Source organism: Zootermopsis nevadensis, unplaced genomic scaffold, assembly GCF_977971745.1.
Source record: "Zootermopsis nevadensis isolate Lab colony 2312 unplaced genomic scaffold, Znev_1.0 Znev_ptg000021l, whole genome shotgun sequence".
In the NCBI taxonomy this organism is placed as follows: domain Eukaryota; kingdom Metazoa; phylum Arthropoda; class Insecta; order Blattodea; family Termopsidae; genus Zootermopsis; species Zootermopsis nevadensis.
The window spans coordinates 9,974,458-9,991,539 of NW_028259153.1; the positions used below are offsets into that span (position 1 = coordinate 9,974,458).

General features: G+C 35.9%; 3 protein-coding genes across 17 annotated transcripts in view; 1 reads left to right on the forward strand and 2 right to left on the reverse strand.

The window, feature by feature from the left end:
* The window catches only part of Ca-beta (Calcium channel protein beta subunit), a 212,447-nt gene extending 203,004 nt beyond the window's left edge, over nucleotides 1-9,443 (forward strand). For 8 of the 11 annotated variants that reach the window (XM_022079374.2, XM_087352437.1, XM_087352438.1 and 5 more), the window contains 2 exons: nucleotides 747-788; nucleotides 5,385-9,443. In XM_022079374.2, the coding sequence (XP_021935066.2) occupies nucleotides 747-788; nucleotides 5,385-5,674 (332 nt within the window). In that variant the 3' untranslated portion in view covers nucleotides 5,675-9,443. Of the gene's footprint in view, nucleotides 1-746; nucleotides 789-3,521; nucleotides 3,669-4,490; nucleotides 4,581-5,384 lie in introns of all 11 variants that reach the window. The other 3 variants (XR_002545659.2, XR_002545660.2, XM_022079373.2) reach the window with 3 other exon arrangements.
* LOC110837360 (BTB/POZ-zinc finger protein abrupt) overlaps nucleotides 1-12,014 on the reverse strand; it is a 273,544-nt gene extending 261,530 nt beyond the window's left edge. For all 4 annotated transcript variants that reach the window (XM_022079380.2, XM_022079382.2, XM_022079384.2 and 1 more), the window contains exon 1: nucleotides 11,694-12,014. The gene's annotated coding sequence lies outside the window, so the exon portion shown is untranslated. The remainder of the gene's footprint in view (nucleotides 1-11,693) is intronic.
* A 617-nt stretch (nucleotides 12,015-12,631) lies between these two features.
* The window catches only part of rau (RA domain-containing protein rau), a 103,014-nt gene continuing 98,563 nt past the window's right edge, over nucleotides 12,632-17,082 (reverse strand). For both annotated transcript variants that reach the window (XM_022079367.2, XM_022079368.2), the window contains exon 7: nucleotides 12,632-17,011. The gene's annotated coding sequence lies outside the window, so the exon portion shown is untranslated. The remainder of the gene's footprint in view (nucleotides 17,012-17,082) is intronic.

The window sequence follows — 17,082 nt, forward strand, 5'->3', positions numbered from 1 at the left end:
AAGAAAAGAACCGATAACACGAGCAATGTTTCAGGTTGTACTTACAGAAGATTGAACAAAATTGTTCATTGAGAAGTATTTCACGTCACCGTAAACAAATGAGACGACTTTGTCGGAACTCTAACATGGCTCGATGAGAAGTCTGTTACGTTTCAGCAAACGTTTTCAGTTCAAAGATCACAGGTGATTACGGCTTTGTGAATTGTGATGCCGTGTAGTCTTGTTGGTGATTACAGACGTTTTCGAGGAACGTACCGTCTCCATATTCAAGATAGGGAATGCAAACAGCATGTTCCTACGAAATACTGGTAACCTCTTACAAATCTACACGACATCACAATGAAGAGTATCACAATCGACCTCTTAACAGTCACGAGAGTTTAAAATCTCGCAGACAAAGCACATTCCGTCATAATTAGTATCAGCGCTCAATCTGTCCTGTAAAAGTGAGCTTTAAGACATTTTTATCGGTTAGGTTAGGTTACGTTCGACTAAATATGCGCACATAAAACGAGTTTAAATTGCAGTGAAGAATTTTTGAAAGAAATTTTCAGTTATTGAAAAGTGCCTGAAGAAAATAACTTCAGAACCAAGAAAATTACAAATTGTTATTAATTGTGTATGCGATATCTTGCGAACGAGTGAGCCAACATCAATAACAGAAGATTCTAAACAGCAGAGAAGCTGACAAATGTGCATTTCTTACTAACACGCAGTGACTCAAACATTGACCAATCTGTCCACAGGAGTTCACCATGATTCTTACGGGTATCAACATGATCTTCGAGGTAATAAAAGGATATGCATTGCTCATGTAGTCAATATTCCTGTACCACTGGCTGATACATGATTATTAGCATCTGACATCCTTCTTTATTATATAATTTAGTACGGATTCCAGCCGCACGATAATCTATTACAAAGGGAGAGGAAATTTAAATTTCGCAAGTTGTAAACATTGGAATCATGAGTAAAAAATTATTATATCATCTACTTTCTAAAATACAAGAATTTATAGCTGGGCCTGTATGATTATTCATATAAGCGAGTATTAATCGTGGTTTCTTAATCTGAGGGAAGAATAAAAATTATCAGAAAATCAGTCGGGTATCTCACTGAAAGTGTCAATAACAAGAACGTGTAAGCATAGGCCTACAATTTTGTAACTATCCACTCTGGTGCCATTTGTCAATTTAACCGTTAATATTTACATATTATGAATTACAAGTCAGAACTTACATAGCGAATTACAACCCACGTTTAATCCATACATAATTCGGCATATAAATTTCATTGATAAACAGGCTTACTCAGGGGTAACAAAGAATTATATTTAACGTGGCTCACAAAAAACACCGAGACAGCAATATTAAGCGAATTTTGTCACTGGGCAGAATGTAAAGAACCTAAGGATTACGTATCATTAGAAGCTCCCTTATTGCATCGTCATCCAAAATTCATTGTCTTGTACCTCTTCATTTGAAATAAGTTGTGTATTATAATGCAGTCAGACCTAATTATAGTAATAAAGCGAAATAGTTTTCATTAGGAGGTGAATAAGTAAATGCAAAATCTGCTATGATGACATTGGCATCAGACAAGATCACAGTAAATGACCAGCTGAAAATCCAAAAAGATGGTTGCACCATTCCTTGTTACCACAACAACGAATGATCAAAAACCACGGCCACTGCACGGATCAAGCGGCTATTATTTAAAAATAGGCAACGCGTTTTTGAGGCAATCAATAGTCTGTTCACTAGCAAGTTCTTTTACATACCTCATGTTTTATGTGCGATGTGGTCAGAGTAACTGGGTCGTCAGTCTGCATTATTTTGCACTTCTGTTAAAAAATAAATGATTAGCGTGTGATGGAACCCGACCTTAGCTGATATTCTCCTCATCGTGGCAAAAAGAAAACGCACTGCAGCTTACATTTTGATCATTTCCTTTTATTTACAGTTTGGTTGTAGCACAAATCCAACCATGGGACATCATTAGAAACATAAGCGGTAGAAAAGAGATGAGGTCTTATACGCCATTTAATATTCTTTATTTCATCCCTGTTTTCAAGCATAAGGAACCACTACGCTGTTTCCTTTTATGTCCGTAACTCTCCACTAAGGTTCTTATTTAGGATAGTTTAAAACCATTCTTTTCTTAAAAAGTCTGAAGACATAAGGAAAGAAAGTGTTCTTGTTTATATTTATTTATTGTTTATTTAAAGACGCTGTCCTCATCTGGTGTCTAAAAAGTGTTCTTAATTATAAAATTTGATTACGAAATAATATGGTAAGAGGTCGAACACGTATAGAAACTGGACACATGATTTGTAAACCTATGTAATGAAAATTTATTCTTACAGATATTTCAAAACACTGAGCGAAATTGAAACTTAGTACCGCTCCTCTACCGAGCTCGAAAATTCTTTGCGTGTTGAAAGCGTTCCCTACGTAAAAAATCCGTGTGTTCATTACGAATTATAAGAAGAGGTTCATAACCAAGAACAATTTTGGTGCAATACTTCTAACTATGGCGCGTTACACTGCTGTTTGTCTGTTCTTGGTCCACTGTTCACAGTATTAAAATCGAAACAACTAAATTTCGGGAGCCGGTACTGCTCCCGCCTTCAAATGAAACCGTCTTACTTTTAGGGTCCGATGAAGAGGCTAATCCCCTTCCATGGACAGTGAGGTTTTATTAGGGTTTTAGCATGTACATGTATAGATAGCAGAGTCACATAAAAAGAAAAACTTAGTTTGGGGGGAGGGGGGGAAACTCCTTGGGTTCACGCAGATATCTGCTGGTAAGGTAAAGTGAATAGCATAAACTAAGATTTGAATATATAAAATTTAGGCATATAAGCTGTATTTGGCATTCACGTACAAGTCAATTCGTAATTTTCATTCAACTCACACAGCTGACATGGCTACTTCTTTCCATTTTCTGAATTTCATCCACGATAGTTTTTATAAATGCAATGAAGTAAGACAAAATACGAACTGCGCTTATAGGATTTTTATAGCCGCACGCAAATAACTTTGATGCAAATCATATATTAAGAACTGGAGGATGAAACGTAATTCCACACACTTTACGTTATTTTTTTACAAGCACAGACAGCGTACCAGGTTAAGGTGGCTTCTTCTACATTTTAATGGTTATATTTCTTTCAGCTCTCTCAAACAATTTTGTTGCAAAATGCATGTTATTATCTCTCAGTTGCTTCCTTATGCTGACACATTTAATCCAAGAATATTTACTTATATGTTAAGTTCTATGGAAAAACACATCTTTCGAATATAAGTCAACAGCACATTGATTTATTTAAATGGTTAAAAACGAAAACAAATCTCTCTCGTAAGTGCAAGTCTGCTCATAAAATGAAGCTTATTTGTTATAATTTTAATTTCTTTGAGTTTCCTGTTAACCTTTCTTGTCTTTTTCACATCTTCTATTTGTTTCTGTTGCAATCTTATCTTCTTCTTCTTCTTCTACTCCTCTACGCGGCGTGCCCTTAGGGTCCATAGTGCCATCTGCTGGTGTAGTGAGAGAGACTTCGACAGTAGAGATCATTTAAATACTGACCACATGCACATCCAAGCTGACCTTTTAAAATGTGCTTTGTTTGAACCCGGAAGAGTTTAAGAGGTCATATACGTTTGGATGTAAGTATATTATTTGAGAAATGGGCATGCAGAAAGACCATTCCCTATTCCTTTCGTTACTTAAGAGTGGTTAAGACTTTTGCGAAAGAGTTTTATTCGTTATGCAGTTCTTAGATTTTGGAAGGAAATTTTGGAATCTTTGAAAACCTATTCGAAAACGGGATTTAATATTACGGTTTTCGAAAAATTGTGAGGGCCTTTACTCTTTCCACCTCATGTGCAATTAATTAATGTCCTTCCTATAGGCCTGCTTTTATTCTTGTATTAACCAATAACGCTTGAAGTAATTAATTTTGCTTAGCATTCTGTCTTTACAACATAATTTTAACATGCTTAATATTAACAAGGAGTCTGGAGTGACTGGCCTAAAATTATCCCACATTATTGTCTTCACTTCTGTTGTGTCAAGTCTCAGAGCATTATATAAAATGGAAAACTGGAACTATATTTTGTGTGTTAATTTGCATTATTTCTCTGTTCTTCTAGTCTCGTGTTTTGTCTTGTATATAAATAAAATATTTATTACACTATACTTTGTTGACAAAACAATTCAGATGATTCATAAGAATTTTTTTACCTTGTTTATGACATTTGTTCTTAAAGATATCTAGTTTCTCCTCTAACACAGCTTCAAAAATATTCATTGTTGCTCTTATGAATTAGATATCAGTTCCTTCATTTTCCGCGTTTGTGTAACAAACTGTGACAGAGACAAAAAAACACTTAATAAATTATTAACATGTTATTTATGTTTAGTGAAAAAATTTTAATTAAGGACTTTCGCGCATGCGCGCATGTATAGTTTAAAAATTGCTTCCACAGATGGCAGAAGCAGTGTGTGACTGATGAGAGGAGTGACATCTGTCGGACGTCGCTCACATAATCTGTTCACAAATAATGGCGCGAGGGAAGGTAACAACATGCTCGAACGTTGCTGTATTGAAGCAAACATACTGTAAACAGAGCATCCGGCTTTTGTCGCAAAATTATATTTATATATCATTATTATATAACTCGCATTCACAATCTTTCTGCTTTCTTTTCAATTCTCTCTTGTTTCTTCTTTTTATTTTATATTCTTCATCATGACATTCATAAACACACACAAACACACTAAATTGGCGCTCTTTTCCAGCGGCTTCTGTGTGCGGTTGGTTGTCACAAACTTTATTCTCAGATGTTCGCATGTCGTGAATACAATCCAAGAAAATAATCACATCCCTTCGATGTAAACACATTTCAACTTTACCTCTGTCCCTATGATTGGTTTGTGTTTCTATTGTATTGTGCTTTAAACTTTTTTTTCTTCAAGCATAAAACTTCATGTTAGAAGTCATAAGCTTCTTCATTTCCTGAACATTACATATTTTGTTATGTGACGTCACAGTGGTGTTACATGTTGCTTTATATTACTCTGTGTATTTATGTATGGTCCAATTTTCTTGATGTCCTGTTTATTGTAGCATTTAGTATGTGTGTGTCCAGTGTTTCTTTGACTAGTGTCTCCACTTTCAATAGTAATAACAGATCTCGTTGCCATTTAATTAAAATTTAGATTACAGTCTCAGTTACGGCCGTTAACATAAAACATGCAAATGTGGCAGAACACTTGGCGTGTTTAAATTTAAAGTAATACGAGGAATCTAATCCAAATTTGAAGCTATCATGATCTGTCCAGTTCGCCATTCCTACCCACTGAACATTTCCTCGTTTCAGCTGGTCCTGCGTACCACCAACACCCTCGAGGCAGGTCGAGACTGGAGAGAGATCGAGAAGAATATGAGGAGTACAACACAGAACCGAGAGATGGCATCAGTATGTACCATCAACATCCTCACCAACCCACACATCTATCACACTATGGTGGGTCACAACACCATCGCAGCATCCCTGGTAGCAGTGAAGAGAGATACCATCATTCCCAGCACCGCAGTGCCATCCGGGAAACCGATGATTATCACTCTCCACACAAAGCTTCGTCACGTCGTGCCCTCAACGCCATCTAGTACTGATTCCTCTGTGAACTTCGACTTTTCAACACTGACCAACTAATGAGACAAGTTGTAATTTATTAGTTTCACTGTCTGTTGAATGGCAATGGAACATTAGAAAATGACGTGATAAATTCAGGTGATAATTATGGCAGTAGCATTGTCAAAAGCATCGCTCAAATAACTTGGCAAAATAGTGGGCAAGGAAATATAATCGCCGAGATTTGATTATTATTTCTGAAGATAAAGGACTTCATAAGAACCTTTTAGCTTCATAAGCCAATGATATCTCACACCCATTTGAACACTGGTTTCACTGCGTGACAGAAATTGAAAATTAAAAGAAGATACAACCTATTTAATCATTTAAATATCGCAATTTTTCTTAATAATTAAACATTGCTTATCTTTTAGCAATTTGGGCCTTTGCTCATAATGATTATGGCCACCGTCCTTTCTACTCCACCATCTTCTTGTTGACACACCATTTTCTTTCCGATTGGAATATATAATTCTTCATGATCCATGCATACAGAATGGTTATCCTCAAAAAATTTTAAAATTTGGGGTGGAAAAACGACGTGGTAAGTGAGAATTCTAGTGATTAACATTAGAATATATGTAGGCAGACAAGTGTGGGAGGGAGACTGTCCTTTTCACCTCCACTTCCAACATCCCTGCCTGTCCAAAGACTGAAAACTACGTTGTCCCAAATCCACTACACGTTAAACACATTTTGCTTTAAAATTTAAAAAAATAATTCACATAAAACAACAGTACTAATAAGTACATTGCATTGTTAGAAGAACAATTCAAAACCATAACCCACAATCCTGCTTCATTAATCACACAAAAAAATTAAATTCCATAATGGCTGATAGAAAATAGCTACCACTTTCTTCGTGCCTGATAGTATTGCAATTTCAAATTATTCACGAAAGTAAGGAATGTGGTAGAAACTAAACGCTTATATACCTTTTACTCATTACATTGTTTGCAGATTTACGCATAGCTACTACAAGCGAGGATTCTTTTTTCATAATTAAAAATCTGCTGTAGCGAGCATTTTCGTGGTGGTTTCTTCTTTCATACAGTTCAAAATAGACTTTGCCTGTGCCAGAGGAATATGAAGACGTGTACATCAAGATTGATTGCCTTATTTAGTGGAAGTATAAATAAAGGCTGCTGTTGATATTTAAAAAATATATATAAGACTACTGTATATATTATATATATATACAAGATTTATCAATATACTGCTAGGTACAGTATTTCTTTGATATGGACATACGTCAAAACAATGAGTTGTACATAGTACATAAAACATTAATATATCTACTTTGTTTGCTTTTCAACTCCAAAGATTTTCACTTCAAAGTAAGCTGTAAGCTGTTATATGTTACGTTCCTTCCTTATATAAATAAATAGTACAATTAGAACCTTAATTGTTTTCTGCTGGCTAATACGAAGCTACACTTCCAGTTTTTTCATCGTAGTAGTTTTATTTGACATGTTATAGAAATAATTCCCGCTGTAGCGTGCAGAATCGGCCACAAAGACGAATGATGTGCGAGTGTGAAATGTACAATTTATTTATTATGTCTTTTTCCAAGCAAACTGAATTTCATGTCTAAATACATATTATATTATCAAGAGTTATTCTGATGTCACATTCTCTAATTCAAGTTGGATTCAATCATATTTTTAAAACAAAGCTGTATCAGCATTAACGTAAAAAACTTTCATTATTCCAAGTAGTTATTATAAGTATTCAAATATGTCAACATTTTGAAAAGAGAAAAGGAAAGTTCCGAGCAGTTGGTCCAACTGAATGGGATATCAACTACATAGTATTTTTAGAAATACAAAAATTTCAGTCACAAAACAAGTGCTGTAAAGCAGTAATAATTCAAGTACTATACTTCTTGTCAGTGCGAGCACCTGACTTTGAAAACTTCCGTTCCTTAATTTCGAATTTCGTGTGCCTGATATTTAATCATTTTTAACACAAAATATTTGTGAGCACATCACAAGAAACGTCATATTCTGTTCATTTAGAGGTCCCATGGGTCCAAGGACAAAAGTTAATTTGGTTATTATTATATCGCATCATAGTCTTTTAGAAATTTATGGTGCTCTGCAGACACTTTAAATTTCATAAATGTAATTGAATCGAAAGAAACATTGTATTTGTTTACTTTTTCATTTAATATTAACTAATATGGTTCTAGATAATATAAACCTATTCAGGGGATGACTATGTAGTTGCTAACCTCATTACCAGCCATTTATGCTTCAAAATAAACAAGATTTAGAAAACTGTATTAAGTTGAATACACTGCATATTTGAATACTGTATGGAATGATGTGAGTTACGTGTTACTGTTATTGTTAATGAGTGTTCATAGTCTGTCCTGTTGTTGATCCTGCAAACATGTAAAGATGGCGCTGTTTCCTTCACTATGAAGTGACACTTAACACAATGCCGCGAGATGAAAGAAAATTTAATTTTCTTTCCGCAGAAGGAACTTCCACTGTTGCGAGGCAACTGGAAGCTTCCAAGAAACAGTACCAATAACGTTTCAGACAAGAATAATTTGTTTACTGAAATGTAACTTAGCGTTTGTTTAATCAGCAAATATTTGCTACGAGTAAAATGAAAAAATATGATAAAAACTGCCAGCTAAGTTCCGAACAATATAATATCTTCACAAAGCTTCATGAAATGTACTTTGTTACAAATCGTCATTAATATTTCTTCTATGATACAATACTTCACAGAAATTCTTAATTCTTAGAAAGGGTTTCTCATGTTACATAGCTTAACAAGGATATCCGACACTTCTCTCAAATTTCATGCAGATTTCTTCCTTATGGTATTTAATGATACTGGGGATACTGGGAACGACCTGTTCTTCAAGTGCCTGAGCACTGCGGGTCCCAACTTTTTCGTTGGCTAGATCTATGGACATTCGGTAGGACTCCTTGGACGAGGGATCGGCCTGTCGCAAGGCCTCTACCTGTACACAGGACAGCACAACACAGAAAAACGCGGACAAATATCCGTGACTTGAGTGGGATTCGAACCCACTGTCCCAGCGACCGCGCGGCCACTACGGACCCCATTTAATGATACAGGAATGAGAAGTGTTCATGTATGTTCAATTACCCTCAATCTGCACTATCTTCTACCATCAGTAATCGAGGCATCACAGATCAGCTGGCTGTGATAATATCGAAGTGCCCATTCGGATAAATGCGTGTGTGTGATCGTAACAAACCATTGGTTCATTAAATAAAAATATTAATAATAATACCCTCGATCAATAGCAAGAAAATCATTTGTTTTGTTAAGTTTCACACTAAAATATTTTTCTTTGTATAGCATTGTGTTACGTATTTTCACAGTGAAAGAAAATGGCTGAAGAAGCAGCTAATATATAGAATGATTGGGGAATGTGTTGCTATATGACTGATAAGGTTGAGTGAAAAAAGAGGTTTATAAATTCTTTTCAAACAAGAAAATATATTTGCTTTATGAAGCTTGTTGCATCCAAGACCAGTAACTGTTAAATTCTGTTTGTACTCCCCCTCCATAATGTTTTGTATGTTCCCTACAGTGTGGAGGTTAGGATATTATTAACCTGAGCTGGGGAATCTCACTGAAAATGGACGGGTACGGGATGGGGGAGCAATGAGTGTTATTTGCAAGTTTTCTTCGCAACCAAATTTCCAGAAATTGTTGGAAACATTTGTAAATAAAGAGAATACTTTTTATCAATCACTTCACTCAAAACTGAGTTATTTATAATCCTTACAATTCCAGTTCCTATAAAACACCATAGATAACAGTCGAAAGTGTCCATTAATCCCATGATTCAATCTCAGTCCAAGAAATGACTGACTGCCCCCCTCCCCCCTCAATTCCTTCCCAGAAAATGCTACGAAATAAAATCCTGTTCTGTCAACTATTCAGCCTTAATTGTCTCAATATTTATTACGTATTCTTGGTTACTGATACAGCATTCCTAAATTCAGAACAGCAATTTTTAACACACTGTGACTTCAGGCAGGCCTGTAAACTGACATTCACTTTATTGGTTCATGATAAAATGCACGTAAAATTAATGTGTCGTGAGACAGTAATGTTTGTTCAAGCATGTGCACAAAACATGTCTTGTTGATATTACCGAGTGTCGAGAGTAAAAATTGAGTTTACAGCAGTTGCCTACGGCATAACGACCAAACCAAATTCAATAAATTTCACTTCTGCCATAAAGAAAATCCGTGACCGATCGGCGAGTTTCAATCCACTATGTACGCTTCTAACAAGCCCGGACAGGGGCAAAGGATTTTTCCTCTACTGTCTACATCCAAACCGGTTCTGTGGCGCACCCAGCCTCTTATCCAACGGGTACCAAGGTCCTTTCCCTGGCTTAAAGCGCGGTAGGGGCGTGACGCTGACCACTCACCCCCCATCTAATGGGGCAACTTTACTTTTATTTCACCCTTCTAATGGGTACTACACTGCTTAACACCATTCTTTCAAACGCATACGAACATGAGTACCTTGGGTGACCATCGAAGTACCTCCGCGTCTCCTTTGCAAAACTTAACCTTACTGACGACCACCTCAAATAATAACAAAAAAATGAAGACCACAACGAACAGCGTTGTGGTTTCCTCCCAACGTTATGTTCGATGTCAAGACGAATTAAATCCGTGGTCGAGTCTCACGGATTTTGGATATATTACAAAAGATGCCAGGTCTTGAAAGTAGCCCTTTCAATGACTAACATACTAATTCGTATTTTCTATAAGCAGCACGTTTTCTTCACGAAAAAAGAACGCTTCTGAAATATGTGCTACTGTAAATAAAATTATTTGTGTGCAGTCAGATTCGAACATTCAACAATTGAAATCAGAATAAAATGAACAAATAAAAAAATACCCTCTTTCTCTCAACTGTAGTCTCGCCAATGCAACACAAGGAACCTAACACAGTGATAATATATTGGTAAATTTTTCTTGCCGACTACATGTTACTGGATTTGGATTTGCCTCGAATGACGTAACGTCCAAAATAGATTTAATGCAAATTTATGAAGCCAATAAACAGGACACGAACGAGTCCACGCGGTGTTCTTTGCGAATGTTAATGCGTAAATTAAGTCTTATACAGGCCTTTTCAAAATAACTCTTACTTCAAACAAGTAAACAGTGTTAATTGAAACATACAGCATCGTTACAACTCACGAAGTCCAGCAGAACGCTGGTGTATAAATCTAAAAGTCGTAGACTGGCATCAATTGAAATAAACAAACACTGGTATTAATTATCAGTAAAGGAATACTTCTCGCTTCCTAAGTCTGCCGCCTTTCAATAGCCGAGAGTCCACTCAGTCTACCCAACCTGTTCAGCAAGTCATTTGCGTCTTTAGAGCCAGGTGTACCCCACCCCAAGGCAACTACATCACGCAGCAACTAAACAACACGTGTACAGTCTAATGACGTAATGCAAGACTACGAATCCCACCCGCGACTGCAACGAATCTTGAGGGAAGGTTGGGAACTGAACCGACTCAAATCGGCATCCTGAGAGTTTAATTCCCGTCCATTAGTACATCTGGCTACGAAAAAGGAACATCTAAAAGAAATAAACATTTTTTTCGTTCAATTAACTGAACAGGAACCGTTCTTATACAAATTTGGCGTCGATTATTCTAGGCAAGATAATGCTGACCTTGTGTGATGCAGGATTACGGAGGAAATTAAAAAGAACATTACGTTCGTTTTCATTAGAGGATTTACATATAATTTATTTATATAAGCACCGTTACCGTCCTTTATCTCGATTAGCCATAGCAGTATGAATTATGGGAAGTTAAACAATGATTCCATCCATACACACACATTCGATCTCAATTGAGACCCTTTCCTACACATTACAATGCGGATATCACAAGTTATATACCACCGTGTGAAATTACATGAAACTTCAACTAATTAATCAACATGAAAAGTAATTAACTTACCAAAGCAGTATGTGTAAGAGACTATCAGAAGATCGTCTGGTAGGAACAAATTTCGATCGCTGTCACACTACAGTTCGATTAACTATTCACGTGCTTACAAACGTTATGGCTAACAGTAGAACGATGTATAAGTAACAATTTAAAACAAACAAACATTACTTTATTTGAAAAGGGACCCACTCCACATATTTAACAACAGTTTCGATGTATCACTCCACACTATAACTGCCGAAAACCACCAATTAAATATCCACTTCCACACAAACTGCACAAGTTTACTCCCGAGTTCCGAGAACACGCGGCACAGACTAATGACTCGCAGAAAAGCAGTTACAATCAGAACAAGTGGCGCTCTCGACACTGTTCCTTTGATTTACAGCAATCTGATCGATGACCAGGGCCACATTTCATGCGAATTTAACTACAAACACATGCATTAGTAATTTATTTTCGATAGTATCGCAGGCGATATAAAGTACGTGTCCCTCTTCAACATACGATTCATTCATTAAATCTTACATCTTATTCGCAAAAGAAACGTGTACATTGTAATATAACCTACATATTTTCCAGTGTTACCACTAAGATGATTGAACGTGCCCGTGAAATGTAATTTCATTTATACCGATTCTATTGTTTGTTGTAATTGATTTTTGGCAGAAAAACACTGGCTATGGCTGGGCGATCAGGGTTTGATCCCAAACAGAGGCAGAGGATTTTCCTCTAACCTCTGCATCCAGACCGGCTCTGAGGACCACCAAGCCACCTGTACGATGAGTAAGGGGGTGGAGTTGGGGGGGGGGGGGGCTTTTCCTGGGGTCAAGTGCGGCCTCGGCATCCTCTGATCACTCACCATTAAAGTACAAATTACCATTTCAAGAAAAAATGAATGGAATGGAATAATCTCGTAAGACAGGATAAAACAAAATGAATATGACTATGATTTGCCAAACATTTCATTACTGAGTTTACATACGCTACACAACATACATATTTAAATATAAGTTTGAATATAGAATTATGATGAAATTCTGATCTAATCAGATTCCAATAAGACATATATAACTGTAATTACAAAAGTATTATAATCTTTGGCATCAACTAAAATTCACACAGGCAGAGATATACTAGAAAGATATACAGCATGTTTAAGCCAGACAGATTTAATTATATTTACTACGTAGTCATTTCAATTCAATGACCTTAAATTACTATAATTTATAAAGGGGCTAATAAGAATGTTGATAAATATATTATCATACACAGAACACTCCATTCTAGAAACAAAGACGTCACCACTGAAAGTGCCAAGGATGGATGGTTACATTTTTAAATTTCTTTTCCCCACAAAAGCAAGCCAGTTAATGGAACTTGAATTATGCATTTTTATCTTATTCTATCTTACATTATTTAACTTCTTAACACTCACATATTTTTATCTTTTAAATAGAAAGTGTCATACCATTGCATACTCCCAGACCCAAGAATACAAATTATTAAATTTATTAGCATATCTGATAAAACTTAGATAAACCAATGGAACAGCTTCACAGCGAAATAAATGGTTTTCCAAATTTTTATTACGAAGTTAAATATGCGTACTCATGTCATACTAATTTGCGTATCTAGCGGTAAACTGGCGAACATTTACCCTTTCATGACATCTCGATGGCCGTGCAGTTACAGATGACGACGCATTGAAAATTCCACTAACTCTGTCCTGTTGTTACAATCAGGTTCAAATATTACTCTGGTTACTTCAACAAAATCAGCCACTAGTCACATATTTCTTTATTATTCCTTCAAAATCCAGTTTAATTTCTGTTGTAATTCAATTTACCTTCTAGTACTGAACCGCGTACACAATAAGTCAGTCATGGTATGCTTGTATCAGATTATATATTTTTAACTACCATTTTAATTTAAGCAGCAACTATTTCTTCAGCACGCACGACAATAAAACTACAGAAATACACATGGCTGCATGTGGCCCATAGGTTGAAAACCCCCTTATTTAAGCATCTCAAAGATCTGATTCAAGTAATTGTACTAGGTAACAGGAATTTTTAAAATTAATCACAATTCACTGTCATGCCTAAATAATTATTTTGATCTATCTTAATGTATCATTTCTCACAAAGAATGACGTTGTTTCTAAAATTGAAAATTTGGACTGATAAAATGCCATTCCTACACAATTTCATACTAAAGTCCACTCAGCAAATAGCAATTCCGTAAAACAAGTATACAAAAACACTTAACACTTTTTTTTTACACATAATGAAAGCATGCAATTACATACATCATCATAAAGTCATCATCACTGATTGAAATGGAATATTACACATTGATTTCATCAATCTTCTACACCACATATTATTCAAACTATTTCTCTTCACTTCCCCTTACAGTATTCTTCAATGGTTTCTCAGTTTCATTCTACAATATAATTAAGGCAAGTTCGATAACTGTACAAACTACGACACGCGTACAAGCGTGCACAATACCATAACAGCTACACGATTCAAGTCAAATTTATTGACAGTTCTGCACACAAAATACATCTTATAAGAATGTAGGAAGGAGACACCAGGTGAACTTTTTTTTTTGGTACCATCGGGTCGGAGCCGACCCCTGGTGACATTATGAACAAGTTCCCTCTGATAGGGACCTCTTCATATGTTTCCTCGGCAAATGATCCAGAAGTGGTTTGCCGTTGCCTTCTTCGTGTAAATGACGATGAAAATGATGAATTGTTGGGATCCCACGGAGAAACCAGGGAAGCCCCGGAGGAAAACTCCCGTGATACCTGGACCACGGCCTTGCCCGACACAAGTTATAAACCTGGGTACCACTGGGAATCGAACCCGGGACCCCAGGATTACAAGCCCAGCAAGTGAACTATACATGTAAGATTTGAGGTTTTCACAGCGGAGAGTATGAAGATTTCTGTCTTCTGGGTTGTTGCGCTGTGTAGTCTGGTCGATGTTAACCAACGTTTCAGAGGTCATACTGCCTCCATCATCAGGGCAATGAATGAATGAATGAAATGCCCTGATGACGGATGCAGTATGACCTCTGAAACATTTGTTAACATCGACCAGACTACGCAGCGCAACAACCCAGAAGACAGAAATCATCTTAATTACAAGTTTCACCCAGTAAGTTGTACTTGAATCATGAAATATATTTCGACGTGATTCTCTCTCTTTAAAAATCAATATCACTCTGGATTATGATTTATCCTTTATTACTCAGTACAATGTCTGCCCACTGCAACATCTGACACAATTCTTTCAAGCATTCAATTGGATATCAGAGAGAACATTTAAAAAAAACACCTTTCTGAATAAGGAATAATATGGTCAAATACTCTTATTGCGTATTGACTTTTTGTCCATGGAAACATATATAGGTAGGGACTTTGCACCTCAATCTCTAAACTAAATGTGCATAAACATATGTTCTAGCATACATAAGTTCATGGAGCGCACAGATCCAGAAGGTACCTTGTTGAAAAATTACGCAATTGTATGCAAACACTTATATAAAAACATTATGATGTTACAAATAAAAATTAAATACAAGTGGTAGTATTTACATTTAAAGTACACAAAATTACAATAATGTTATTTTTATTAAGCATAATTTACAGTAGCTTTGGTAATTGCCGTCCAATCATAAAATCAAACATGCTAAAATGCAATATAAGACTGCAGCACATTTTATGAAAGAGCGCATATTAAAAATGACTTTATGTTCAAAGACTTGACTGGCAAACAGTATTTACACTAAAATAATCTGAGTTAGCAACGAATAATGTTACGGGTGGTATCTTTAGAGTCCGAAAGACTAACCCAAGTATGATCATGTTACTCTGCAGCAGTGGCGATCTGAGCACTCGCAAATTATGTCTCCAAAAAGACGACGAGGAACACTGTGGTGTACTGCTTCACAGCACTGTCATGTTTGCGGAAATTCTTTAAAACATGTGAAAAGTAAAATTACGTTATTGATCTGTTCATTAATTACCATTACAGAAGCAGTTCACACTCTGTGATATTCTGAACTGAAATGTAAAATTTTTAAAACAGGTGAAATTTCAGACACTTATGAAGTATACAGGGCATTGATAGTTAAAAGAGCTGACAGTGCTAACATCAACAACAACAGAAATTCCCAACATTTGGTCAAAACAAAATCAGATGATCAGGTTATGAAGACTCATCAGAAGAATTGTTTATTCTACTAATGCTGAAGTTCCAGCCAGAGACAGAAAGTTCTGTTTTTGTGCAATAAAGGTTTTTAAAAAAGAAATATATGGGAGACTCTGTTTCAAATTTTCACTATTCAACTGTGTTCTATTTAGCATGTTTGGTTTCCTGTCACTGGATATTTTACTTATTGAATACAATAATATGGTAATAAATGGTGACTCAAAGTGGCTCAAATGCCCCCCCCCCAAAAAAAAAGAAAAAAAGAAATTTAAAACTTTGCTGCATAAAGACCCGTTTGTACTGTCCAGTTATGATAATTATTAACATGAGGCAAAAACATTGAAATTACATGACAGATCGTCTATAATTTAATCTAAAACACAAGATTAATTGCGCTCAATTAATGAAAATACGAACAGAACGGATAATTAAATGATTAATTTGGTAACAAAAATCTTCATAACAATTCACATTCAAATCACGTGTATTTATGTACATCTGAACTGAATTCTGAGATTCAAGGTTCTCAGAGCAGTGAAGATATCTTCTATGGTCTTACAGGTTGTGACACTTTGTAGTCTTGTTCTCTACCCTGAAGATGGAGGTGCTATATTCTTTTGAAACACCATCTATAAGGCTATACTACACCACAAGCCACAAGTCCACAATCAACATGCACTGATGCCTACTTTGTTTATGTTTTCTTTAATTAATACACTAATTACCGCGCCTAACAAAACTACTACGTATCATTTTGACAGAATAACATTGGCTCGGAATTTTGGGAGGGGCTTATTATTGTAATAAATGAGGTCTATAAATTCAAACACATTAAAATGTCACAACACAACATCATGCACCATCTGCTCCTAAACATGTAATGAAAATTAGTCTTTATATTAGTATTACCATACACAATCACATTAACCATCCTTTGGTAACAAATATGTGTTATTTCCCACTTCTATCAGACATTATCTTTCTTCATAGCTGCTTCGTTTCGGTCCTAGCATCCACTTCTCGTCCACGTTACTTTCACATGTTCCAATGCATCATCCAGTTCCATATCTTCTTCACAGCCAGCACAACTAGATTTCACACCTGGAAGTAAATCGTAATTACATTCCTTAATCATTCCACTGTGGATGAAGCACATGATGTTTTAGAAAATC